The following is a 27,212-nucleotide window of genomic DNA, read 5'->3' as shown; positions in this document are numbered from 1 at the left end:
GTAGCATGCTCGGCCAGTTTTCAGGCATAATCCAGAAAGGCCCAGTTAACTCAGTCTGCACTGTCACTTGGGTCCGACTCGGGCCCGTCTGACCACTCCAGAGTTTCAGGAGCTCCATGCCAGGAACCATTGCACATTGTCTCTGCCTTCTCCAACTGTGATGTGGTATGTTCTGTTTTTCCCAAGAGGAAAGACAGTCTCCTCTGTCCCCGGTATTACTTCCCCTACCTCGACTCCTAAGAGCAGACAGGGGACTTGCCAGTTGTCTGGCTGGCTTGTAGGTGGCCTCCGGGGTCTGCTGTTGTGCACCTAGATGCACAGGAATGCAGGAGCGTGTGTTCTCTGCAGTGGGGCTCCGTGCTCTTGCCTTGGCTCCTGGCCAACAGAAGTCCTGAGGAATCTCACCTCTGGGTCACTGCCAGGAATATGAACCATTTCTGTGTGCTAGGATGTGGGAATGACGGCTCCAGAAAAGTTTAATTCTTTGCTGGGATCTCAAAGCAGATGTCAGGCTCTGAGTTGCCCCAAGTGCCCGCTGTTTCGTCGTCCATCCAGTGAGTGCTCTTTAAGGGAAACTGAACTGGGCTCTGGCCAGGGCCTCCCTGTGAAACTGGAAGACTGTCTTCCAGGCCTGCCCAACAGGAATGGTAACCCTGTGTACAACACCTCAACCCCCTAACGCTGCCATTGGGGGAGAAGCTGCCAGGCTGGGGCAGTGAGGCAGAACAGTTCTGTCTGGAAGGGCAGGCGGCATGCTGGGGCCTCCAGTCATCTTGGCTAGGGCTCAGGCTTGATGGGCAGCAGGCAGCTTAAAGGAAAACGCTCTCTTGCCTGGGGAACAGTTTCGGGGTGGCACAGTTCGTGCTTCACGCAGCCCTAACCTAATGTGCCAGAGTTGGTTGGCATGAACAGTGCTCATTCTGCAGTAATAATCAGGCCAGGGCAGGGACAAAGGACAGCCACTGACCCTTACTAAAGTATCATAACAGCAGCAAGTAGTACCCAGATTAGTAGCCAGCCCTGCCCTTGGCTTGTGCAACAGAGTGGGCTGAAGAGTTACACCAGCCCCCTGAGGCAGTGAGCTGGTGCTGGAGATGTTTTGTCCCCAGATGAGGAGGACTGATAGGTGCAAGGCCAATGGGTAAGGCAGGGCTGAGTCTGGTCCCTGGGTCCTAATGTACAGGGAAGGCAGGCTTCCAAAGCACACCGTGTGACTGGTGGCACAGGGATTTGGTAACACTAAATGGGGAAGAAAAGCCCAGAGGAGGAGACTGGACTGGACTGGCTCAAGGTCCAACAGCACACCCATGTGGGGGCTGCACCCTGGGGCTTCTACCTGTGTTAACACTTGGTTCTGTGGCAATAGGAAGGCCTTTCTGATCCTTAGTTGGGACGTGGGATAGCAGCTCTTAGGCATCCCAGCATGTTCTTGAGGGAAACTGCAACTGAGGAGGCTGGAGCAGGGTGCAACAGCCATTGTCAGGCTGAGAAACTGGGTCCCAGAGGAGCAGGGCATGCACACGCACCCCGTTCCCTGAGCTGCTGGTCTTCCACAGTCTGGGTGAGCTTGCATTTGCCCTTTGTCCCCGGCCTGCAGGGAATCCCAGACCAAAGCAGGCACAGGTGGAGGAGTGGAACTATAAAGGAAAGAAATTGGGGACTTTGCGGGCAGCTTTATGAAAGAGGCAGCACCTCATATAAGAGCTGGAATTTGCCCCAGGGTGGGAGTGTGAGGTGGGAGGGGGCGTGTCTGTAAATTAAACCCAGCAGTGAGTGCAGTGGGTAGCGGGAAGGGGGCAGCAGGACCTCATCCCTGGGCCTGAGACTGGACTGCATAAGTCTTGCAAGCTGCAGGAACAGTCAAACGTTCACATTGCCCTGCTGCTGGGGGGGGGGGGGGGGGGGGGCTCAGGAGGGGTGGGGCATCCCCTGACTGACAGCAGCTGTACTGAGGGCCACACCGGTCAGACAAGGATGCACTTCACTCTGGAAAGGTTAGGGCCCCCAGGCAGGCTTGGCTGCTGGGAGGGCGCAGTGTTCTGGGCTGGAGGGACTGGCAAGCTCATTTCCCTGTTCCCACAGGCAACAGACTCTTGTGCATTCGGGGTTAATGGAACCTTCCTTCTTGTATCTCCTGTTGGTTTGGGTGAAGGTCAGTACCCAGGAGGGTGTCCCTGGAGGTTCAGGGCCTGAGGATACATTCACAGTGTTCTGGTTTCCGGACCAGGGACAGCCCTCTGCAGTTTGGGGTTGGGGAATGCAGGCAGTGAAAGAAAGCATCATCCAGTATGACGTGGGCCTCACGTGTTAGTCTTAAGTTCTTAAGACGATGGGAAGTAACCCTAAGTTGTGGAGCCCATTGGAGGAGGAAGATGGTAACCTGGCCTTGAGAGGACCTGGGTATAGCAGGTACAGCCTTGTGGACACATGCGCTAACTAGGGCTCCAGGAATGTGGGCCAAAAGCATCCTTTTGGCACTGCTTGCCTGTCTGCTGCTCTGTGGGTCTCTACTTCCCACGGCCCATACCCTTCCTGGCCCTCCATGACGACGCTCGACTTTGGGATTTGGCTTTCTCTTGGTCCTGCATCCGGTCCCGTGTCTGTCAAGCCTTTCTTCCTGCTTCCTGACGGCCAGAGTTCCAGTTCCAGTTCCCTGGGAGGGTGTGTCTGTGTCTCCACTGGCACTCAGTATCCCCGTCAGGTGGCTTCCCGCCTCCAGGAGCTCCACGGGCAGCTCCTTAGGACTGTGGCTAAGGGGGGAGGGCGTTAGCGAGGGATTTGAAACGTGGTTGCCAAGGTTTGCCTTACGATAAGGGGTTTGTGATTGGGGCAGCAGAACCCTTGGCACTTGGAGACATCTAGGACAAGCGGCCATCCCTGGAACCTGTTTCCTCCCTGATGAGCAGTTCCTGAGGACATGTGCTCAGCCTCATAACCAGTCGACCAAAGCAAGTGACACCCACCCTTCCATGAGCAGCCACTCTGGGATCCATTGCCCTGTGTGGGAGGCAAGAGGGCAGTGACACCGGCCCTGCCACAAGGGTCTTGGTTGATAGGAGAGGCACAGTTTGCCTTGTGGGCGCCCTCAGAGATCCCTGACTGAGGGGGGCTGGGCGCGGCTGTGATTCAGGTTCCCTCGAGAGGCCATCAGGAAGGGTTTCCCCGGGGGTCTGCTGTGGAGTCACTGAGACAACACCCTCCGGGCCACAGGGAGCCACAAACAGAGGAGCCAGGCAGATGCACAGGGAGCCCTTTGTGGGAAGGGAGGTCAGGCTGTGGTGACCAGACTGCACAACACAAAGGACATCAGAGGGACAGTCCGCATGAAGGGAAGATGATTCGGCTTCGGGACCTGGTGGGTGTCAGGAGCCTTTGGCATATCCAGGCGGAGTGGTCCAGGAGGCGGCAGGGTATGAGCACCAAGCTGGGAGTCCTGCTCTGGGGGCCTCTGTCAAGGCAACAGCAGAGTCTGCTTCTGGGGAGTTTCTGCTGCTTCCCCATTGGCCGGCATCTCCAAGGGTGGGGACAGATGGGGCTTATCTGCACCCCAAGTTCCCAAAACCGGGCTTGCATATGGAGGAGGTACCCAGGAGATCGCCAAGTGCCCGGATAGATTAGAGGTGGAGAGATCTGTGGGTGGGTGGACGGGTAAATGACTAGGTATGTTGGTGGGTAGGCAGGTGGATAAATTTTATTTTTATTTTTAGAAAAGAGGGAAGGGAGGGAGAAAGGGAGAGAACATCAACTTGTGAAAGAAGTATCGGTTGGAGGTGGTTCAACCATGGTTCAGTTGGCTCAGTGGGTTAGGCAAACCCAAAGGTCACGGGTTCCATTCCCAGTCAGAGCACATGCCTGGGTTGCAGGCCAAGGTCCCCAGGTGGCAGGCATGTGGCAGGCGATTGTTCAGTGTCTCTCACACACAGGTGTTTGTCTCCTCCCCTGCCCCTCTCTCTAAAAAGTAAATGAAATCTTTGAAAAAGAAGGTTTGTGTAAAAACTGAATATTGTAGACTCCATTTGAGGTGTGTGTTGAACTCTTGGCTCAGAAGGCCCAACCACTAAAAATTGGTTTGTTTCTACAAAAATTAATTCAAATATGCTTGTAAAAGATTTTATTTATTCATTTTTAGAGGAAAAGGGAGGGAAAAAGAGGAAGAGAAACATCAATGTGTGAGATACGCATCAATTAGTTGCCTCTCACACACCCTCCACTGGAAACCTGGCCCACAACCCAGGCATGTGCCCTGACTGGGAATCGAACTTGTGACCTTTCAGTTCACAGGCCAGGATACTTTTAACGTGTTGCTTTACTCAGCAGTACTCTTTTTTATCAATGGGAAATGTGATAGGCGAATAGAGAAGACAGGAACTTAAACTTGAATGAAGACAGACCAGTGTGGTGCAAGCAAACTGAAAGACTGGGGTCCCTGAAAGTGAAAACCCGAGTCAGCACTGAGGTGCAGGGACTCAGCACTGGGCCTTCTGTGAAGTACTGGGGGATGAGCCTGGGGGTCTGGAGCAGACCCCATTTGGGATCGCCCTGGCGCCCTGCTGAAGTAGGCCTCCCGCCTTATCGCCTACCTATCCAACAGGATATGAGTTCAACAAACTATGAGTTTACCAGGCTCCTGTTTTGTTAGATAGAAATAAGTCTGTTAATAGAAAATTAGCAAACATAAGGACAAACCACCAGAAGTTAAAAGATGACAGGTTTAGATTATTATCCCCAACTTTAGGTACTCATCAGGTACATTATATTAAATAACTCAAGTATTTGTAGAAGTGATAGATTTAGAGGGAAAAAAAGCGATGAAAAAAGACAACCAGGAATGTCCATGTGTATATCAAAAGTTATATTGAAATTTAGGAAAACAACATACCAGTAATTGTGACTTCTGGCAAGGATTGTGGATTGAATCCAAACAGACACCAATCCCAAAACTGTATTGAAACATTTGTAAAGGGATAAACTTTCAAAGGATTCTGGGAAGAGTAGGAGTTACCAGGAATCTGTCTCCCCACCAACAGTTGCCCTGGCAGGATCTGTCTCATGTCAGTATTTGGGAACTCGAGTCTATCAGAGGCTTTCAACTTTCTTGGACAATAGAGTTGCAGTTCACTTTGGTTAATTCAGACTCTGGCACATCAGCAGCTACCCATTGTCCATCCCCGGCCTTGTGGCAAGCAGCTGTGCGCATGTGCAACTGGAGCAACAAGGGCACAGCGTTTAGGAACTAGTGTGGGCCATGAAGACCTGTCCTCCAGATACCAGGGGTCTGTGCCTTTTGCTGACATTGCTGCTTCTGACAACAGTGTAGATGAAGAGGGGGAAACCGTGGTCTCTTCACCACTCCCCGGTGTTGCAAGCCCTTCCTCCTCCACAGGCTGAAGTGACTTCCAGGAGATTTAAAGTCATGGTGCCCTACATCCTTCCTCTTCGTGTCTTTTCACGTTCACCTTTTGGGGGCCACACTCAAGACTAGGATGTTCAAAAGCAACTGGATGGACAAGAGAAATAAGAAACCACGCATGCCCAGGGACAGGCAAAGGCCCAGAAAAGATGTGAAAAGACCTTAAGTTTACACCTCAGGCTGACCCTTGCCACAAAGACAGCCTATAAAAATTAGTTACAAAACATAAAACCCAACTGCCCTGAGGAAAAGGGAGAATCTGACTTCCAGGGTTAACACATTATAGTCAAATATCCAGTGTAGAACAAAATGAAAAAATTACAAGGGATGCAATGTAATGGGAAAGTATAATTCATTAAAAAAATAAACAGAAACTGTCCCTAAAAATGATATGATAGCAGATTTCATAGACTTTAAAACCATCTTTTAAAAAAGACTAATTATTTTTAGAGGGGTTGGAAGGGAGGGAGAAAGAGAACAGAAACATCGACGTGTGAGAGATACATCAACCGGTTTCTCTCACGAGCCCCCAACCAGGGACCTGGCCCCTAACCCAGGCATGTGCCTTCACTGGGAAATGAACCGGCAACCCTTTGAAGATTTTATTTTTATTTTTTAAATATTTTATTTATTTATCTTTAGAGGGGAAGGGAAGGAGAGAGGAAGAGAAACATCAATGTATGGTTGCCTTTCGTGTGTCCCCTGCTGGGAACTGGCCTGCAGGGAACTGGTCTGCAACCCAGGCATGTGCCCTGACTGGGAATCGAACCGCGATAGTCTGGTTCGCAGGCCCTCGCTCAATCCACCGAGATACACCAGCTAGGGCTATTTTTATTTTTAAAAAGATTTTCTTTATCTTTAGAGGGGAAGGGAAGGAGAGAGGGAGAGAAATATCAATGTTTGGTTGCCTCTTGTGCATCCCCTGCTGGGAACTGGCCTGCAACCCAGGCATGTGCCCTGACTGGGAATCACACCATGGTTGTTTGGTTCCCAGGCCCGTGCTCAATCCACTGAGCTACAGCAGCCAGGGCTAAAACAACCACCTTAAAAATACTTAAAGAATGAAAGATGTAGAGAAAGTCAAGAAAACAACATCTGGAGAAAAATGGAAATGTCAATGAAGACTTAAAAAACCACCCCAAAGGAAATTCTGGAGCTGAAGGTGCAATAACTGAAATGAAAATTTCAGAGGGAATCAAAGGCAGAAGAAAAAAATCAGTGAACTTAAGAAAGGATGATGGGGGACTTCCAGACAAGATGGCTGCATAGGTAAAAATGGCTTACCTCCTGGCACAACCACATCAGTGTTACAGCTAAAATATTGAACAACCATCACTCAAAATGGTCGGAAATCAAGTTGAATGGAATTCTGACAACTATGGATAAATTCTATGGTTAAATTTTAAAATTAGAGACTTCTGGCCAAGATGGAGGTGTAGGTGGAAATACTGTACCTAGTCACACAACCAAATTTAAAGACAACAAAGATTTAGAAACAAAAACAGAACCAAAAAGGACAGAAAATTGAACTGTACTGAAGACCTACAACAGCGATCCACTCATTCAGATTGATAAGGCGGAGTTGGTAGCCATCTGAGAGGAGTCCCGGCAGGAAAAGGCAGTGGTTGGTGACCCAGATGAGCGCAGGAACAAAAATCCCGTAAAGCTCACAAGGCAGCTGGCTGACCACGGACACACATTTGAGCGCAGATAAACCAGGTGGATTTAAAAACCGGTCAGTGAGAAAGACCTAGCAACCCGGGGCTCCAGTAACAGGAAATAAAGCCTAAAACCACCAATGGGAAAAACTTTCAGGGGTTGAGGTGCTGAGAGAGGCTCCCAGCCTCACAGGAGAGTCCCTTGGGGGACTAGAACATACACAAGCCCACACAGCCAAGAATCAGCACCAGAAGGGCCCAATTTGCTTGAGGGAAGCAGCAGAGGGGACCGAAACCGGAGAGAGAAAGGAAAAAAACGCCATTGCTCCCTCTAACCCTACCCCCATATACAGCGTCACAACCCAGCGACTTGGGTTGCCCCACCTTGGGGAATGCCTAGGCTCCAATCCTCATACGTAACAGGCACTAACAGACCAAAACATTACGGCTCAAAACCTCAGAGTCAATGTTTTTAAGCAACCAAGAGTTAGCCGACCTATCAGATGCACAGTTCAAAACACTGGTGAGCAGGATGCTCAGAACTGGTTGATTTTAGTCACAAATTAGATGAAAAAAAGAAGCAAAATGCACAGGGAATCAATAATGATGGAAAGAAAACTGGGACTAAAATCAATCAAGTGGACCAGAAGGAAGGATTAAAAAACGACCAAACAGAAAAGAATGAAGAAACAAGAATTCAAAATAATTAGGAGAGGCTTAGGAACCTCCAGGACATCTTTAAATGTTCCAACGTCCAAATTATAGGAGTACCAGAAGGGGAAGAGGAACAGCAACAAGTGGAAAACTTATTTCAACAAATAATAAAGGAGAACTTCCCCAATCTGGCAAAGGAAATAGACTTCCAGGAAATCCAGGAAGCTCAGAGAGTCCCAAAGAATTTGGACCCAAGAATGAACACACCAAGGCACATCATCATTACATTAGCCAAGATGAAAATGAAAGAGAGAATCCTAGAAGCAGCAAGAGATAAGGGGACAGCCACCTACAAAGGAGTTCCCATCAGACTGTCAGCTGATTTCTCAAAAGATACTTTACAGGCAAGAAGGGGCTGGGAAGAAGTATTCCAAGTCATGAAATCCTAAGACCTACAACCAAGATTGCTCTATCCAGCAAAGCTTTCATTTAGAATGAAAGGACAGATAAAGTGCTTCTCAGAGAAGATCAAATTCAAGGAGTTCATCATCACCAAGCCCTTATTATATGAAATGTTAAAGGGACTTATCTAAGAGAAAGAAGATAAAAAAATATGAGCAGTGAAAGGACAGCAAGCTCACAGTTATTAATAACCACACCTAAAACAAAAGCAGACTAAGCAGACAGATCAGGAGTGGAGCCATAGAAATGGAGATCACATGGAGGATTAGCAACAGGGGAGTGGGAAGAGGACAAGGGGGGAGAAGGTACAGAGAATAAGTAGCATAGACGGTAGGTAGAAAATAGGGGGAGTGCAAGAGTACTGTGGGAAACGTAGAAGCTAAATAATTTGTGACACATGGACATGAACTAAAGGGGGGGATTGGGGGGAGGGGGTGTGCAGGGTGGAAGCGAATGAAGTGGAGGAAATGGGGTAACTGTAATGGCATAATCAATAAACTATTTTTAAAAATTATAAAATTAAACCACATCCATTCAGATTGCTATGAGGGACAGAAACGCAGAACAGGCTGGTCCCAGACCCACGTGTGGTGTATAAAAATTTGGGAGGGGGTATCTTGGGAGTGAGGAGTCCCAGCCCTCAAAAGAGGGCCCCCAGCCTAGGGGTCCAGTGCCAGGAAGATAAGTCCCCAGACTTCTGGTTGTAAAATCCAGTGGGGATTGAGTCAGTGGAAGAGACTTCTGGAGCCCCACGCAGTCCCCCTGAAAGAGCCTGCACACGGACTCACTCGGACCTGCTCCCCCTCAGCTCGAGCAGCGGAGGAGCAGCTCAGAGGCACCAGTGGCAAACGGAGGGACTGTAGAGTTTGGTGTCAAGGTGGGAGCCTGGGGACAGCTTTCTCCCAGACAGAAAGGTGGGCAGAGGCCACTGTCCCTTTTCTGAACCCTACCCCCACAGGACCACAGAGCCACAGAGCCTGCAGTCTGGTGCCGTATCCAAGACTCCATCAACCTGGCTAACACAGTTTGTCCCTCCCTGGAGATTCCCAGACCCCAGGCCCACCTAATTTACAAGCCCACCCAAGCTGTCAACCGTGACTTCTCCATATGAATGGCTGGTCTTGGCTCATGCTTCACAACTTCCTAAATCCAGCTGGACTCCATAAGCCTCCAGCCCTCACACTTCTTACAAAGTGTCCACAAGCCCAGCAGTAACAGCAGCCAGCCTAGATTCATAGCTTGGATTTGCTTGGGAATCTCCAAGCTCAGCACAAATAGCAGCCATCTCAGATTGCTTCACAGCTCGTGCAGGGCAGCTGTGGGCAGAACACAGGTGGGGGCAGACCTTGGCCTGTACCACGTGGGAAGTCCTAGAAGCTGCATATCCAGTGGACAGCTCCAGACCATATCAGAGCACCACCACCCTGCCCCTGCATAGCTGATCCTCCAGAAAGGTCACAGTCAGTCCTCCCAGCTGACTGGCCTGGGTAGATCCCTTCCACTAACCTGCTGACAGCTGTCAAGGCTTAACTACAAGGGTGGGTATACATAGCCCACAGCCGAAATGAGGAAACAAAGAAATGTGGCTCGAATGAAAGAACAGATCAAAATTCCAGAAAAAGAGCTAAAGGAAATGAAGAAAAGCCATCTCTCAGATGCAGAGTAAAAACACGGGTCATAAGGTCATAAGGACACTCAAGGAACTTAGTGAGGATCTCAACAGCATAAAAAAGGTCCAGTCAGAAATGAAAGATACACTAACTGAAATAACAATTTACAGATAGACAACAGTAGAGCGGATGGAGCTGAGAATGAAATCAATGATTTGATACATAAGGAAGCAAGAAATAGCCCTGGCTGGTGTAGCTCAGTGGACCGAGCACGGGCTTCTAACCAAAGGCTCGTTGGTTCAATTCCCAGGTAGGGTTGTAGGCTGGGTCCCCAGCGGGGGCCACATGAGAGACAACCACATATTGATGTTTCTCTCCCTCCCTTCCCTCTCTCTAAAAATGAATAAATGATATTTTTAAAAAAGGAAGCAAGAAACAACAAGAAGACAAAAGAGCTCAAAAAAAGGAGAGTATAAGCAGTCTCTGTGTCAGCTTCAAGAGGTCCAACACTCACATCACAGGGGTGCCAGAAGGAGAAGGAGAATAAGAAATCGGAAACCTATTTGAAAAAATAATGAAAGAAAACTTCCTTACTTTGGTGAAGGAAATAGACATGTAAGTCCAGGAAGCACAGAGAGTCCCAAACAAGATGGATGCAAAGAGGCCCACTCCAAGTTACATCATAATTAAAATGTGAAAGTTTAAAGATAAAGAGAGAATCTTACAGGCAGTAAGAGAAAAGAAGTTAGTTGCCTCCAGGGGAATTTCCATAAGCCTCTCAGCTGATTTGGTAAAGGAAACTTTGCGGGCTGAAAGGGATTGGCAAGGAATATTCAAAGTAATAAAAAGCAGGGACCTACAGCCAGGATTGCTCTACGCAGCAAAGCTGTCATTTAGAATCAAAGGGCAGATAAAGAGTTTCCCAGACAAGAAAAGACTAAAAGAGTTCATCATCACCAAACCACTATTATATGAAATGTTAAGAGGACTTATTCTAGGAAAAAATATCAAAACTATGAATGATAAAATGGCAAAAATACAAATCTATCTAAAAAACAAACTAAGCAAATAAGAACAGAGACAAAATCATGGATACGGAGAGTGTTTTGATGGATGCCAGATGGGAGGGGTGTTGGGGAATGGGGGGAGAGGGGAGGGGATTAAGAAGTACAAATAGGTACTAGCAGAACAGCCACGGGGATGCACAGTGCGGCACAGGAGATGGAGTGGCCAAAGGACTTACATGTATGAACCATGGACAGGAACAGTGGTGTGGGGATTGCCTGAGGGACTGGGGGTGCGGGGTGGAGGGCGGGGCAAAGGGGGAAATAGGGACAACTGTAACAGTATAATAAATTTCTGCTTTCATTTTCCCCTTTTTTATTTTCTTTGGATATACGGTGTTTTTTTCTAACTACGTAATATTAACACATAGCTCATTAAATTTTGGCTCCTCTTTTTTTTTCTTTTAAGATTTTATTTATTTATCTTTAGAGGGGAAGGGGGGAAGGAGAGAGGGAGAGAAACATCCATGTATGGTTGCCTTTTGTGTGTCCCCTGCTGGGAACTGGCCTGCAGGGAACCGGCCTGCAACCCAGGCATGTGCCCTGGCTGGGAACCGAACCTCGATCCTGCGGTTCGCAGGCCCTTGCTCAATCCACTGTGCTACACCAGTCAGGGCTCTTTTTTCTTATTTAAAATAAAGATTATAATTTTCTGTATACATGCCATTTTCATTGTATCCCACAAGTTTTGATGAGTAAAATTTTCATTACCATTCATTTCTACATTTTCCTTCTTGATTTCTTTGACCTACAAATTATCTGGGTGTGTGTAAATGTGTATAAGTTTCTGTTTTCTAGGGAAGTTTTGTTGTTTGTATGTTTGCTCACCCTGCCTTAGGTCCACATTAGAGAGTTTGACTTAACAGAGTCTCTCTTGGGCTTCCCTGGCTACAGAATCTGGCTCCTGCTTATTAATACGGAAGCACATCAGTTATTCATCTGAGCTTAGACACATTACGCACTCCGAGTCATCCGTGCCCTGCCCTCTTTGTCAAAGGAGGCTTTGAGCCCAGCAGCCCTGCGGGGAGGGCATGTAGGTGGGATTCAGGGCTGACTCAGAAGGCCAGCCCTGGACAGCTCACGTCTGAGGCTGCACCCACCGGAACAGGAGCTTGTTGTGACAACTCACAGGCTCCTGGCCGTCCCGCCCCGCGCTGCTCCTGAGCAGTCCACGTGAGGGCAGAGATTTATCAGGATGGGAGGCTAGACCTTTGAGGGTTTACCCTCCTTCAGTTCCACCCTCATCTTTGACCTGGAATTATACTGGCTGCAAATATTTTCCAAGTGCCGTCATGGCAGCTGCTCCCCCAGCTGATGTGTGCTGGGGGACACGATGAGCCGTCCAAATCACTGTGACCGGCAGGGAGGGCAGGGAGGGTCTTGGGTCAGGCCACTCAGACAGCCAGGGGCCAGGGCAGGCCGTCATCTTCCCACACGGGGTCCTTAATGAGGGACAGAAAGGGGGTGGGTCAGCCATTAATTATGCCCAAGTGCACTAACTTCAAGAGAAAATTAAGTGTATTACCAGCAAGTGAAGAATTATTCTCCTTTCCTTCAAAACCACAAAAATAGCCAATATAAACTGCCCATACGCAATGGCCAGACTTCCTTGGTCATCTTGTCACTTCAGGTTGGTGGCAAGTTAGTTGGGCGAGTTAGTTGGACCCAATAAGCCCGAGTATAGTGGGCTGAACAATGGCCCCCAAGAGACATCAGGTCCTGTCCCTGGAATCTGTGAACGTGACCTTGCAGATGGAGATCTTGCAGATGTGATTATTTTTAAAAAAATATTTTACTTATTTATTTTTTAGAGAGAGGGAAAGGGAAAGAGTGGGAGAGAAACACTAATGTGTGGCTGTCCCTTATGTGTCCCCCACTGGGGACCCGGCCCGCAACCCAGGCATGTGCCCTGACTGGGAATCGAACCGGCAACCCTTTGCTGGGCACAGACCTGTGCCCAATCCACTGAGCTACACCAGCCAGGGCTGGGTATGATTATTTTTTTAAAAGATTTTCTTTATTTATTTTTAGAGAGAGGGGAAGGGAGGGAAAAAGAGAGAAAGAGAAACATCAGTGTGTGGTTGCCTCTCATGTGGCCCCCACTGGGGACCTGGCCTGCAACCCAGGCATGTGCTCTGACTGGGAATCAAACTGGCAACCCTGTAGTTTGCAGCCCACGCTCAATCCCCTGCGCCACACCTGCTGGGGTAGATGTGATTCTTTAAGGCTCTTGAGATGCAGAGGCTACCCTGGATAATCTGAGTGGGCCCGAAGCGCCATAGGTGTCCTTACAAAGGAAAGACAGAGGGAAGTCAGACAATTACACAGACAGAAGAAGGGGTCGTGTCGTGATGTGACTGGAGAGGGAAGTGATGCTGCCACCAGAGACTGGAAGCGGGCGGGGACAGACGCTCCCCTAAACTCCCAGAGGGATGTGGCACCGCCGACCCCTTGATTTCAGTCTCTGACCTCCAGACGATAAGAATAAATGTAGGTTGTTTTAAGCCACAGTCTATGGTCATTTGTCACCGTGGCCGTAGGAAACTGATGTGCTGAGACCAGGGGAGGATGATGCCGTGGGGCGCCATGGAGACGCTGCACCCTGTTCCCCACGGAGAAGCCACAATCCCTGCTCTGTGGATGTGGCTGGTGGGATTCCGACCACTGAGACCCAGCTGGCACCCTGCCCTGGTGGCCTTTCAAATTCCTGCATCGTCAGAGCTGGAAATGATGCCAGGCCTCTTCAGTACCTCTGTCCCTGTCATGTCCCCAGCCTCAGCTTCCTCCTGGTCAGTTTGAGAGGTCGACCACTTGAGCACTCTGAGGCTTTTCCCAGCTTCAATGGGTAAGTCAGTCACTCGTCATTCAGTTTCATTTTCTCACTGCCCAGATTCGGGGGTACCAGATTCTTAAGTCTCCTTGAGCCCCCTGGTGCCTAGGGTCAGCTGGTGCTGGAAGTGTGATCTGAGACAGGAGACCCACCTTGCTGGTTGGCTCAGACACTCTCCAGACCCCACACAGACCTGTACCCGGACCCCAGGGTACAGAAGGTGCAGCTGTGGGCCTGTGGCCACTGCCGGTGTCAGCATTTACCGGCTGGGGGAGCTCAGCAAACATATGAACCTTTAGGAGTATCAGTTTTGTCATCTGTGAAATGGGAACGCACACACTGCAGGAGAGGCCGGGAATGTACAAGGGAAGCCAGGCCGGCCATTGGGCTTTCTCAGGCCCACAGACAGTTGAGGGAGGGCAAGGCTGGGATGCCCGTGGAGGGGACAAGCTGGGAGCTGTGTCCTCCGCATGTTGCAGAAGAGTTAGAGGGTGGAGTCTGGAGCAGACTTCACATTTCCTAGAGCCTCCAAGCTTCTGTGGCCTGCTTGGGGACACACTGGGCCCTGCCCAGATTCTTCACTGCCCTCAGGCCTGATGCCCCCAGGTCCTCAGTTATTACATCCCTTCTCTTCTCCGTCTCGGTGGCTTTGGTTCGGTGCCCGCTCTCTCTGTTCCCCATAAGTTACACAACAGCACACAGATACACACACTGAAGAATGGCTGCTGTGTCCCTGTAGTTCCCTGACAAGGGTGTTGTGCTTGTGGGTCTTTTGGTGCAGTGGCCAGCCCTGTGCAGACTGGACAAGACGCCAAGAGCTTGGGCTCCAAGGTGCAGTCTGGCCGCCCTGTACAATGGCCCCGGTTAGGAATGCCCTGGGCACAGGTCTGGGGCTGAGGAGGTCAGGGCCCCACGCCAGCTCTGTTGCTAACTGTGTGTGTCACTTCAGACAAGCACTTGGCCTCTGTGAGGCTCGGTCCCTCTTCTGTCCTGTCACAGCAAGGGTAGGGCTGCGTTGTCTTCAGCTTCTGCCCTCTCCGGCCCATCTTTCTTCTTGACATGACAGAGCATACTTATGCACACACTCAGCTTGGCATGTTTAGTTATGTCTCTTCAGTTTCAGGAGCCTGAGATAGAACCAATTTTAACAGGACAATAAGAAACAAGCAATATGAAAAAGGACAGAAGGCATCCAAGAATGATTTCCAGATTTTGCCCTTCCATTCCTTCCAGACAAATAGGTCTGTAGGTGGACATAATTCAGAGCCATAGAGGGTCCTTCAGATAGAACAGTACTTGGCATTTTCTTTTCTTCTTTTTCTCCTTCTGCTCCTCCTTTTTTTTTTTTTTTTTTTCATGTAACACACATACCTTGCCTCCCAATCTTGGCTCTTTATAGTAACATGTCATTTGATATAAGTGCAATGAAAATTTCAAAAGTGTTTCTTTAGTTTTCGCCTGTATGAGAACCAGAAGCACCTTGAGTGGAGATGTGTCAGCTTAATTTCCTACCTTTTGGCATTCACTGACTCATTTAACGTGTGGCTTCAGTTAGAAACCATTCGGGCGGAAACCTAACACCCAGTCCTGCCCAAAGCTGACACCCTTTTATGGGTCCTGTGGGTGTTTTCCAGTGACCTACTTGACACTCCTGTCTTTGGGATGCAGTACCAAGTGCCAAGCTGTAGCCAAACCTGGCCTGGCTCCTGCCTGCCCCTCCAGGTTCACCTTGCCCTCTGCATCCCTGTACAAGCCATCCGTCCGCTTGCATTGCCCTCCATCCCTCCTCACCTGGATAACTCTGTTCATGCCTTCAGACTCGGCACAACCACCTCACTTCAGGAACCCTCCCTGACCCACCCCAAGTCGGGCCAAATGCCCCTGCTGGGGCTCCCAAAATCTTGTGCTTCCCCCGTTTCAGTTGAAATGTATGACACACACATTTAACTAATAAGAATTCAACCATTTATGCTTGGCCAATAGGGAGAAAGACAATAAGATTAAAAAAATTTAATTTTAGCCCTGGCTGCTGTAGCTCAGTGGATTGAGCAGGTGGGCTTCAAACCGGAGGATCTTGTGATTCCCAGTCGGGGCACGTGCCTGGGTTGTGGGCCAGTTCCCGGTGGTGGGGGACACACGAGAGGCAACCATACATTGATGTTTTTCTCCCTCTCTCCTTCCCTTCTCCTCTAAAGATAAATAAATAATAAATTAAAAATGTATATTTAAAATTTTTAATTTTAGAGAGAGTGAGGGTGGAGAGACAGAAATGTCAATTTGTTGCCCTCCATCCCTCCTCACCTGGCTAACTCTGTTCATGCCTTCAGACTCGGCACAACCACCTCACTTCAGGAACCTTCCCTGACCCACCCCTGCACCACTTAGTTGTGCACTCATTGGTTGCTTCTTGTCTGTGCCCTTCCCTTAACTGCCGATTGAACCCGAAACCCTGGCATATTGGGGTGATGGTCCAACCCATTGAACTACCAGGCCAGGGTCCCCAATAACAATTTATAAGGCTGCCCTTGGACTGGTGAGCACTTGCCAGAGAGGGTGAGATGGAAGCCCTCCTGCACCTTAGTCCTCACATGTTTTTAAGTTGGGAGCATGTCCTCTCTGGGGGTGGTTCTGGTGTGGAAAGACATATGTGTTTTACAGAGCAGGAAGTGTCCCAGACATAGCAATACAGTTCACCTGCTAGGGGACAAAAGAGGAAAGAACAATACTAGAAAAAGGAAAAGCAGCACATACCCATTACGAAGACTTATCTGGTAGGGAAGTTTTAGGATATGTGGGTTTAAATCCCAGCTCCACAGTTAAACAACCTGGGTACTTTGGTCAAGTCACTGTACCCTGTTTGGACTTCAGATGTCCAGGTGTGCCTTTCCATCCTATAGGGTTACACTGAGGCTTAACGGAGGTTAACAAGTGTAATGGAACCACAAGGCAGTCTCTCCATAACAGTTCATGTTACTCCAACCCACACCGATCTCCTTCCTGAGAACCCTGCACCAGTGATGCCATCCCCCGCTGGCCAAGCTCTGGGCACAACCACAGGGCACACGCAGAGGAGAGTGGACAAGCCACGGTTCCAGAGGAGGAAGCATTTCCAGGGTCTCAGATTGCAAGCGTCCACTGAGCTCAGTCCCAGGCTGGGACCGGGGATGCTTCCAGTCCTCCAGCAGCTATACGCTGGTGTATTAGAAATCCCCTGCGGCATTTAGGAACCGGTGTGCGTGTGTATGTGTGTGTGTGGGGGGTAGTTTATAGAGCATTGCCTTGTCCCCCAACCCCGCCCCCGCCAACTCTCTTTTTAGCACTCTTCCGTCCGTTTGGCATTTAACCGGGTGCGGGTCCGTCTTCCTCATGACAGCGAGCTCCTCGAGGGCAGGATGCCGAGCCCAGCCCAGCTACCCAGAGCCGGGCAGGAAGGGTGACTGAGTCCTCGACTCCCGTTATGATGCAGGAGCTCGGCACCACCCTCTTCCCTGGCTCTGTGAGTGCTGCGGTGACTCGATTCTGTGCAGCGCGGTCCGGCGGACGCGACCTCAGCTTTTGCCCAGAGCAGGCACTCGATCAGCATTGTTAATGCCAACCCAGCAATGGGGCTCGGGCTGCTGCCCAGGGCCGTTTGCCGGCTCTTTTGGGGATGCCAGCGCACTCTGGACGCTGGGAACCGCTGCCCCCGCGGGCCGGGGCACCGGCCAACACCCGCCACCAGTTCCCAGCCTCGGGAGCCGCCCCCTGGGCCGGGGACAGGACCAAGTCGCCCCTAGCAACAGCAGCGGGTCCGGCTTCCTCGGCCGCGCCGATTGGCCGAACTCCGGGAGGGGCGGTTTCGTCACTTCCGTCACCGGAGGCAGCAGAGGAAGCCGTCGGGCGGCCATCTTGGGTCCGTGAGGCTCTGAGGTGCCGGGAGCGGCGGCGGCGGCGGCGGCCACCAGGCGGAGGCTGAGGCGGGGAGCAGGCGGGAGGGAGAGGAGCAGCCGGGCGCAGGCGCCGTCTCCGCAGCCCCCTCCATGGTCGGCGCCCGCAGCCCGCGGCGGCCTGTCTTGCGCTCTACCTCTCGCACATCCTCCTCCGCCTTCTCTTCAGGGGCCACCGGCGACGCTGTGTGGGGGCCCGGGCGCTGAAACCCGCGGAGCGGCGGGCGGAGGAGGAGGCGAGGGGGTCCGGGCCCGCGGGGCGCCCTGAGGCGCGGGGACGCGGGCGGGCCGACCCGCAGCCCGCCGCCGCCGGCCCGGCCCCGCCACCGCCGCCCGCGGGCCCCTGGCGCGGCCGCCGGGGCCGGGGAGCATGAGCCCCGGGACCCGCCGGGGGACGGCCCGGGCCCGGCCCGGGATCTAGACGGCCGTGGGGGAGGGGAGCCCCTCCCGCGGCGCCGCTCCAGAACCGCCGGCCCCTCGACGACGCCGTCGCCGGCCTCCGCGGCCGTGCCGTTTTGTTTCCCCTCGCGTCGTGCACAAGTGAAGTGAAGGAAAATGTCCACGAGGACTCCGTTGCCCACGGTGAATGAGCGGGACACCGAGAACGTAAGTAACGCGGCGTTCCCGCTGCTTCCCCGCCCGCAGCGGCCCGAGGACGGTGGACAGGCCCGGCGGGCGGTCCGCTTCCTGGGAGGACCCGGGAAGTGGCTCCGCGGTCGCGCGCGACGCGGTGTGTCCGGGGGCCGGTGGTCACGCGCCGGTCCCTGCGGCGGCGGCGCTTTTCGGGGCGGGGCGCCCTGAATGGGCTGCGGGGAGAGAGCGCGTCGGCGGGGCCGCCCGAAAGGAGCCGGCCGGGCCCGGGGGCTCGGGGGCGCGGGGAGGCCGGCCCGGCGCTTCGGGGAGTGACAGCCCGTCGTAGCGACCGCCCCGGGGAGGCGTGGACGCTGCGCGGGGCTCTCCGACGGCCCGGAGGAGGGCTCGCGGGGGAACTTCGCGGGGCTTCCGGGGAGAGCGCCCTCGCTCGCCTGTCCGCAGCGTCTCCGTCGCGTCCCGAGACGGGGCGGGCTGGGGGCCCAGCACCACTCGGGAGCCTGCAGAGCGCGCTCGGTCGCTCCGGCCGCCCGGGGCTTCCGCCGCTCGGCCGCAGGGCCCCGAAGCGTCCCGCGCCCGAGTGCGCTCGCTCGGCGAGAGTTGCGGCTCGGGCCCGCGGCGAGTCAGGGGCCCGCGGCACTTCCACGGGGCGGGGGGCGGCGCGCGGACTCCCCGGGCCGTGGGCTTCGACTCGGAGAAGTGCTCCGCACCCCTGAGTGACCCGAAGCCAGATGCCGCGGCGGGCGTGTGCCAGTGAGGAGGTCTCTCGGGCGTGTCCGCACCCCGGTTTCACCCCGGTTTCTGGTGGGTCACCGAGTTACGTTGTGACCTGCGCGTCGCCTGTGAACCTGTTCGTCGTGAACTGCTCGCTCGCAGTTTCGTGCCGTTCTTTACAGACGACGTGAGGTGTGGACAGAGCCCTTCTCCCCTGGGAGCGCGTCTGAGGTCGCAGCGACCACCGCGTTCCCGTCAGAGGTTCGCGGGCGCCCTGCGCTGGTGTACCGCGCGCCGCTCCGTTTTTACCTCCGTGTGGGTTGTTCTGGGCGGTGCGCGTGTGTCGGCGTTGCAGGTCCGGCAGACCCCAGACTGTTTGCCCACCGTTACCGCACTGCTGCCCCGGTCAGTTGCCTGCCCCCCGAGTGGGGGGGAGAGTGGAACGGGAATGGGCGATCTCCGTCTGCTGAGCAGGTCCTTAGCTGCGCGCAGTCAGGGCCATTGCGATGGGGCGTCCGCCCTTCCCGCAGCTGCGTGAGTTGTGACAGCTGTGTAGCCATGTAGCCACCAGCACGGTCAAGGCAGAACATTTCCGCTGCCCAGACAGGCCCCTTGTGGCCCTTCGCAGGGAGAGCCCCTCTCCCTGTTTCCTCAGGCCCTGGCAACTGTTCTTTGTCCCTACAGTTCGCACCTTTCCTAGAATGTTAAACACTTGGAGTCAGTATGTAATCTCGTGTCTGGCATCTCTCACTTTGAATACTTCTTTTGAGGTTGATTCGTGTGTGTGTGTGTGTGTGTGTGTGTTTTGGTGGTTCATTGTTTGGATGTACCAGTTTTTAAAGATCCATTCGCCAGTTGATGGGCATTTTAGTTATTATGGCTAGACCAGCAAAAGAGTTTCCATTTTGCTTACCTTGCAGATTTTATTTAAATATTTAATTAAGTGTACTCAGGTATCACTGGTTGATAACATTACATAAACTTCGGGATGCTGTACGCTCTCCTGCGTGCTCACCTCCGGAAGCCTAGACTCCTTCCATCACCAAATAGTTGATCCCCTTTACCCTCTGGGTTCTCCCCTCACCCCCTTCACCTCTGGTGACCACCTGTTCTGCTGTCTATTTCTATGAGTGAGTTTCTTTTGCTTGTTCATTTGTTGCTTTTTGTTTTCTGCCCCATGTGAGTGAAGTCATAGGATTCTTGTCCTTTTCTGTCTTATTTCACTTACCATAATACTCTCAAGATCCATCCATGTTGTGGCAAATTTATTTAAATTTTATTTTATTTTTTTAAAGATTTGATTTATTTTTAGAGAGGGGAAGGAAGGAGAAAGAGAGGCAGAGAAACATCAGTGTGCGTGTGGTTGCCTCTTGCTTGCACCCACACAGGGAACCTGGCCCACAACCCAGGCATGTGCCCTGACTGGGAATTGAACAGGCGACCCTTTGGTTCACAGGCCAGCACTCAGTCCACTGAGTCACACCAGCCAGGGCTATTTAAAGTTTAAATAATTACATATATTTTGATAAGAATGTTGCCTGTTGGTCAGAAATAATAAAAGGTAGGTAATTTGCTATGAGAACTTTTTCTGTTCTTGTCTAGTGTGTTTTCATTTATTTCCAAATGTGAATATCTACTTTTAGCTGATGGGTATATAAAACATTTTATAACTCAAAGCACTAGTCAGATAATCGGACATAATAAAATGCTGAGGCTCAGACAGGTGATGGGAGGTGCTTGTGACCACTGACTAGTAGCAGAACCTGTACTAGGTTCCAGTTGTCTAGCTCAGTCTCCTTTGCTTTTTGTGTATCAGGCGATTTCCAAAAATACTATGTAAAAGATTATTCACCTACAGAGATGTAGTTGTACCAATACAGAGTATGATTAAAATAAGACAAAAAAAAAGTCTTGTTGAAAATTTCAAGTGAATAAGAGAATTTTAATAAGTTGTCAGCCAGGGACAGTTTCGTCCTCCAGTGGACGGAGGTTTGACAGTGTCTGGAGACGTTTTTGGTTGTCACAAGTGAACAGGGTTGCTGCTGACCAGGAAGGCTGCTGACATTTTACAGTGCTCCGGACAGTGCCCCTTTTCCCCAATGAAAAACTCTGACCCAGAAGGTCAGTAGTGCCAGGATTGAGAAACCTGGTGTGTAGTTAGTCCCCCATACGCTCAACAGCATTAATAGCCAGTCTTAATTTCACTTGTTCTCGCCTCTAGAGGCAAATTCAGTACCTTTTATCATTTCATTCTAAAGCTTTTAGAAGAAATAAAGCTTTTTTTTCTAAAAAAAAAAAAAGTAAGCCTTTTATCATAATTTCTTAATATGGGATATCCAGTCAGTGTTGAAGTTTCCTCAATTGTCTACTTTGTAAACACCTCGTTGAAATTAGAATCCATCTCGGATCCATCTATTATAGTTGGATAGTATGTGAATTAAGATACTCATTTAATTAAATAAAAAGTGTGCATTTTAAGCCATGGCTAGTGTAGCTCAGTGGATTGAGTGCAGGATGCAAACCAAAGGGTTGCCAGTTCAATTCCCAGTCAGGGTACATGCCTGGGTTGCAGGCCAGGTCCCTGGGTGGGTGGGTGGGGGCTCATGAGAGGCAACCACACACTGATGTTTCTCTCCCTTTCTTTCTCCCTCCCTTCTCCTCTCTCTAAAAATAAATAAATAAATAAATTTCAAAAGTGTGCATTTTCATGTATGTTCTACTATTGACTTGGTATAGAGCCATGGACAAATCCTGTTTGTATACTGGTAAAAGTAGAAACATGTATTTCACTGAAGTTTCAAAGCTTATGGCACTTTGTAAGCCTGGTTATTTGCCAAAGTACCTCAAGGCTTTGCCAGTGAACTTAACAGCTGTTGGTGTGTGTGTGCACCATGTACTTAGTTAATGCAAACAGTCATCAGAATTTCTTACCTCTGTGAACTAGATAAACTGATGGTGTTATTGTGTAGCCAACTATTGGGTATATGATATTATTATTATCCTATTCAAATTTGAGTACCTACTGTGTGCGTGACACTGCGCCATAGAGGATATACCTAGGCACTGTATTGCTCTTGTTCTTTAGGACAAGTTCTATAGTTCCTGTACATCAGAGCAGCCTGAGCTAAGCTCTCAAACTGGAGCAAACTCCAGAATCACCTGGAGGGCCTCCAGACATTGATTCTACTGTTCAGCCCTTGAGTTTTTATTTTTCACAAGTTTCAGGTTACATAGATGCTGCAGGTCCAGGGATCCCACTTTAAGAATCACTGTCTTGCCCTGGCCAGGTGGCTCAGTTGGTTAGAGCATTGTTCCTCTATGCCCAGGTTGCAGGTTCAATCCCCAGTCAGGGCACATACAAGAATCAATCAGTGAATGCACGAATGGGTAGAACCACAAAATTGATGTTTCTCTCTGTACCTCCCTTTCTCTCTCTAAAATCAATAAATAAAAATAAAAAATAAACAGAAAATACAAATCATTGCTTTAGTGTTCAGTGAAGGTTTTCCAGTTAAACTTACATTCCTGTAACTTATATTGTGGCTATAGATGGGAGGTTTCCAATAGATTCAGTAAAATTTTCTGGTTCTGTGAGTTTTAAAAATTGGTTCTTTGTAAGAAAGTGTGGTTGTGGACAATAAAAATATTCACCCTTATTATGCTTACTGGACATCAGGCAGTAGTGCAAAGTACTTTATATAGTATCTCATTAAAGATGTGTGATATGATCTCATTTAATCTGCTCTTTTTTTTTTAAAGATCTTATTTATTTATCTTGAGAGGGGAAGGGAAGGAGTGAGGGAGAGAAATATCAATGTATGGTTGCCTCTCGTGTGTCCCCTGCTGGGAACTGGCCTGCAACCCAGGCATGTGCCCTGACTGGGAATTGAACCACGTCTTTTGGTTCACAGGCCCACGCTCAATCCACTGAGCTACACCAGCCAGGGCTAATCTGCTTTTTAACTTATACAATTATCAGTTTGACTCAAGCTGTTTGAGTCTTTATACAAGTTGGTGTGAAGAATTAAAAATTTTTAAAGACTTTATTTATTTATTTTTAGACAGAGGGAAAGGGAAGGAGAAAGAGAAGGAGAGAAACATTAACGTGAGGTTGCCTCTCATGCGGCCTCCACTGGGGACCTGGCCCGCAACCCAGGCATGTACCCTGACTGGGAATCAAATCAGTCACCCTTTGGTTTGCAGGTCAGCACTCAATTTGCTGAGCCACACCAGCCAGAGCAGAATTAATGTTTTTTATTTGGTTAAAGTGTTTGGGAAAATATCTTACAGACTTCAATTTGAGGGTTATTTTAATTTCTTCTGTTCATAAATTAGGTGAAGGTGAAAATTTATAGTGAGTAGAATATTATTTTGATTATTGATGTAGCACATGATTATATTGTAATTACTTACAGGAGACTTACACAGTTTAATATAAAATAGTACCTGTTATCCTTTAAAAAAAAGACTTTATTTATTTTTAAAGAGAGGGGAAGGCAGGGAGAAAGAGAGGGAGAGAAACATTAACGTGAGGTTGCCTCTCGTTCGGCCCCCACTGGGGACCTGGCCTACAACCCAGGCATGTGCCTTGACTGGGAATCGAACTGGTGACCCTTTGTTTTGCAGGCCCACAGTCAGTCCACTGAGCTACAACAGCCAGGGCCTTTTATCTTTTGTTTCAAAGAGAATTCTGTATGTAGTCAAATTTTATCTGGAATTTGTTCCCAAACTGGAATAAGGTTAGAGAATGCAGCAATCTCCTGATGAAGTCCACTGAGAGGACTAAAGCAGAAATTCACTTGTCTTTACGTCCATTTTAAACTGTCAGATTAAACCTGAAGGAGAAAACATCTCTTCCCTGGGAATCTCCCAGTTTGAATGTTGTCTTACACAAGAATTTAAAGCATGTGCGTGGAGTTGGTCTGCAAGTAGTAAGAGGCGTTTGTGCTGACCTGTGTGTACCTGTGTATATCCTAATTGGGAGGGCCCTGGAAGAAAGGGGCTCTTTGGGGGGAGGGGTCCAAACTTTTTCTTCAAACTAAAATTCCTAGCACTGAACTTGAGCCCCCCCCGAGCTGCTCAGCAGTGGATAGTCTTACATAGTCTTATGCAGACCAGGTAAAGCATCGTTTCTGTTGATCACATGGAGTCTGGGCCTTCGAAGTTGAAACTTGAACAGAGCAGCTCTTTTGTTTGTATTTCTTGCTAATAGGCAGTCACTTTGGGGTGGAAGTTAAATATTGTGGGTTTGTGTTACGAACATTTTACATGAAAATATGTATTGGTAGAATTTGTATGAAATTTGAATAAGATGAACCCAAAGATTTTTAATTCCAGAATTTTATGTAACCCTATTCTTTTTAAAAATATATTTATTTTATTTTTAGAGGGGAAGGGAAGGAGAAAGAAAGGGAGAGAAACATCAATATGCGGTTGCTTCTCATGTGGCCCCCACTGGGGACCTGGCCCATAACCCAGGCTTGTGCCCTGATCGGAAATCGAACCAGCAACCCTGTGGTTCATAGTCCATGCTCAATCCACTGAGCCACACCAGCCAGGGCATAACCCTATTCTTTATGCATACAGTCAGCACCTTTTTTTTTAAAAGATTTTATTTATTTATTTGTTTGTTTGTTTGTTTATTTATTAGAGAGAAGGGGAGGGAAGGAGTGAGGGAGAGAAACATCGATGTGGGGTTACCTCTTGAGTGCCTCCTGCTGGGAACCAGCCAGGGCAGCCAGTACCTTTATTACTTCATTGACTACAATAGCAGATTCTACAGTAGAATGAGAATCCTGGGTAGAAGTAGACCTAGAACCATTTCCTAGCTCAGCCTTTTGCCCTTAGACTTAATATTTATCCAGAAGAATAATTTAAATTGGGGCAAGCAGCGTTTGTTATTGAGGCATTGAGGTGTTTTGATGGCTTTCTGTACACATGCCAGCCCCGCCTCTTTCCGTGTCCTACTTCACTTGCCCTTGCTGACCTAGGGCCTGCCCTGGTGCGCCTGCCCATAGGCAGGTATGTGTGAGCTTCACTAGTGCAGTGGACTGAAGGAGTTTATGTTTTCTTCTCTTAAAAGAAGGATACCATTTCACTGTTAGAGATACTCAGTGATAAAGAACCATGGTAATGTATTCCAATTTTTTTCTTTTTTAAAGATTTTATTTATTTATTTATTTTTAAAGAGAAGGGAAGGGAAGGAGCAAGAGAGGGAGAGAAACGTCCGTGTGTGGCTGCTTCTCCCACTCCCCCAATGGGAGGTCTGGCTCGCAGTCCAGGCATGTGTCCTGATTGGTAGGTAATCCAACTGACGGTCCTTTGGTCCACATTCAGTCCACTGAGATACACCAGCTAGGGCTCAGCATTTTTCTCATTTCTGTTAATTTAGTTAAGTTCTTAACATTTATTTCCTGCTTATTAAATGGTTTTTCTACTTACAGTTGCTATGGAACAAACCATTCCACAACTTAGTAGTAGTGTAAAACAACAACCATTTTATTACGCTCACAGATTCCAGCAGGGATGGCTTATTTCTGTTCCTCTGTCTGGGACTTTGGGGGATTTTGAAAGAGGGGATATGAACAGTTGGGTTGGAAGGTTCACGTTCTTGACTTTTTCACTCATATATCTGGTACCTTGGCAGCCGGTATGGTTAGAAGGCTGGGCTCAGCCAAGACTCTTTTTTTTTAAAAAAGTTTTATTTAGTTAGTTTTAGAGAGGGGAAGGGAGGGAGAAAGAGGAAGAAAAACATCAGTGTGTGGTTGCCTCTTGTGGGCCCCCAACTGGGAACCAGGCCCACAACCCAGGCATGTGCCCTGACTGGGAATTGAACTGGTGACCTTTGGGTTCTTTGGTTACATCAAAGCCTGACTAATTTATAATTTAATATCGTACATACTACATAATCAAATTTTCACTCCTTCACAGCACATTAACAGTGTTGCTAGGAAAACTGGACTACCACAACAAAGATGTTACAGAGTGCACAAAATTCTGACAGGGGTATCTGAGATTAAGGAGCGGTTTTCTTTAGGAAACAGTTCTACCTAAACCATGAGAGGAGAAGTAATTAAAAATGTTCAAGATATAGTAAATGCACAACTGACTCCAAATTGCCATTTAGTATGCTTTGTATTATAGGATATATAAAATACCCCCATCTGTGGAATGTTTAGCTGACACCTAAGACAAAGCCTTCCATATTCAGTATCCCACTGTTTTCTGGTTGTACCAAAAAAATAAACAACCAGCAAATGATTTCACCTCTTTAAAAAATCACTTACACTTAAACAGGTGGGATGAGGTAGATTTCCCTTCTTCTTTTTTTAAAAAAAATATTTTATTTATTTTCAGAGAGAGGGGAAGGGAAGGAGAAAGAGAGGGAGAGAAACATCAGTGTGTGGTTGCCTCTCATGTGTCCCCCACTGGGAACTGGCCTGCAACCCAGGCATGTATGTGCCCTGACCGGGAATCGAATCGTGATCCTTTGCTTCACAGGCCCACACTCAATCCACTGAGCTACACCAGCCAGGGCCGATTTCCCTTCTTCTTAAAAATGTTTCTAGAGCTACTAAAAAACTTGCATTCACAAAATAGTTGATAAAAATAGTCCTCTGAATTGTACAAGAAGGGATCACTGATAAGTCATGATACATGATAATCAGACTTGGCTTCTTTTTTCTCCTGCTTCATTTGAGGCCTGACCCTCCTCATTTTTATTTTCTCCATTTTCTGCAGGTAGATCTTTCTTAGGTTCCTGGTTAGCCGCTTCAACCTGTTTTCTCTTTTCTCCTGTTTTTCCTTTCCTTTGCACTTTTTTGCCGATTTATCCTTTCCTGCCGCCTTTTTTGGCTTTGAAGCCTCTTTTGCAGGAGCAGGTTTAGCTGACAAGCCTCGGGGATCTCCTGTTGGGCTCCTCCTTCTCCGCCCCCTCACTGAAGCTGACTTTCCTCTCCGGCGGGCGTTGTGGCTGCAGGGCAGGTGTGTGCTGCATGTGTGCTGGGTGCGTGCAGGATGCCTGAGGGCCAAGACTTCCAGGGAACCTTTGCAAACCTGGACTTCCTGGCCGCTACAGCTTTTCCTCCTGTCCAAACTGGCCAGACCAGAGATGGGAATGGGGGCAGTCTGATTTCCTCTTAATATTAATTTGTATAGCTTTTATAGCATCACTCTATAAAACTGGACAATCTAAAATTTTTGGTTTAGTATTCAAAGTTTTTTCTTAGAATATATTTTTGATTGATTTTTAGAGAGAGAAAGGAAGAGTGAGAAACACTGATTTGTTGTTGCA

At 49.2% G+C, this 27,212-nt stretch overlaps 1 protein-coding gene across 3 annotated transcripts in view; it reads left to right on the top strand.

Moving 5' to 3' along the window:
• The first annotated feature begins 17,557 nt into the window (after positions 1 to 17,557).
• MARK3 (microtubule affinity regulating kinase 3) overlaps positions 17,558 to 27,212 on the top strand; it is a 124,715-nt gene continuing 115,060 nt past the window's right edge. For 2 of the 3 annotated variants that reach the window (XM_053666019.1, XM_037164233.2), the window contains exon 1: positions 17,558 to 18,220. In XM_053666019.1, the coding sequence (XP_053521994.1) occupies positions 18,170 to 18,220 (51 nt within the window). In that variant the 5' untranslated portion in view covers positions 17,558 to 18,169. The remainder of the gene's footprint in view (positions 18,221 to 27,212) is intronic. The other variant, XM_037164235.2, reaches the window with a different exon arrangement.

The sequence above is a fragment of the Artibeus jamaicensis genome, unplaced genomic scaffold, assembly GCF_021234435.1.
Source record: "Artibeus jamaicensis isolate MK-2021 breed Jamaican fruit bat unplaced genomic scaffold, CSHL_Jam_final contig_444, whole genome shotgun sequence".
In the NCBI taxonomy this organism is placed as follows: domain Eukaryota; kingdom Metazoa; phylum Chordata; class Mammalia; order Chiroptera; family Phyllostomidae; genus Artibeus; species Artibeus jamaicensis.
The sequence above is the reverse complement of the archived record's forward strand: the minus strand, read 5'-3'. Positions and strand labels throughout refer to the sequence as shown.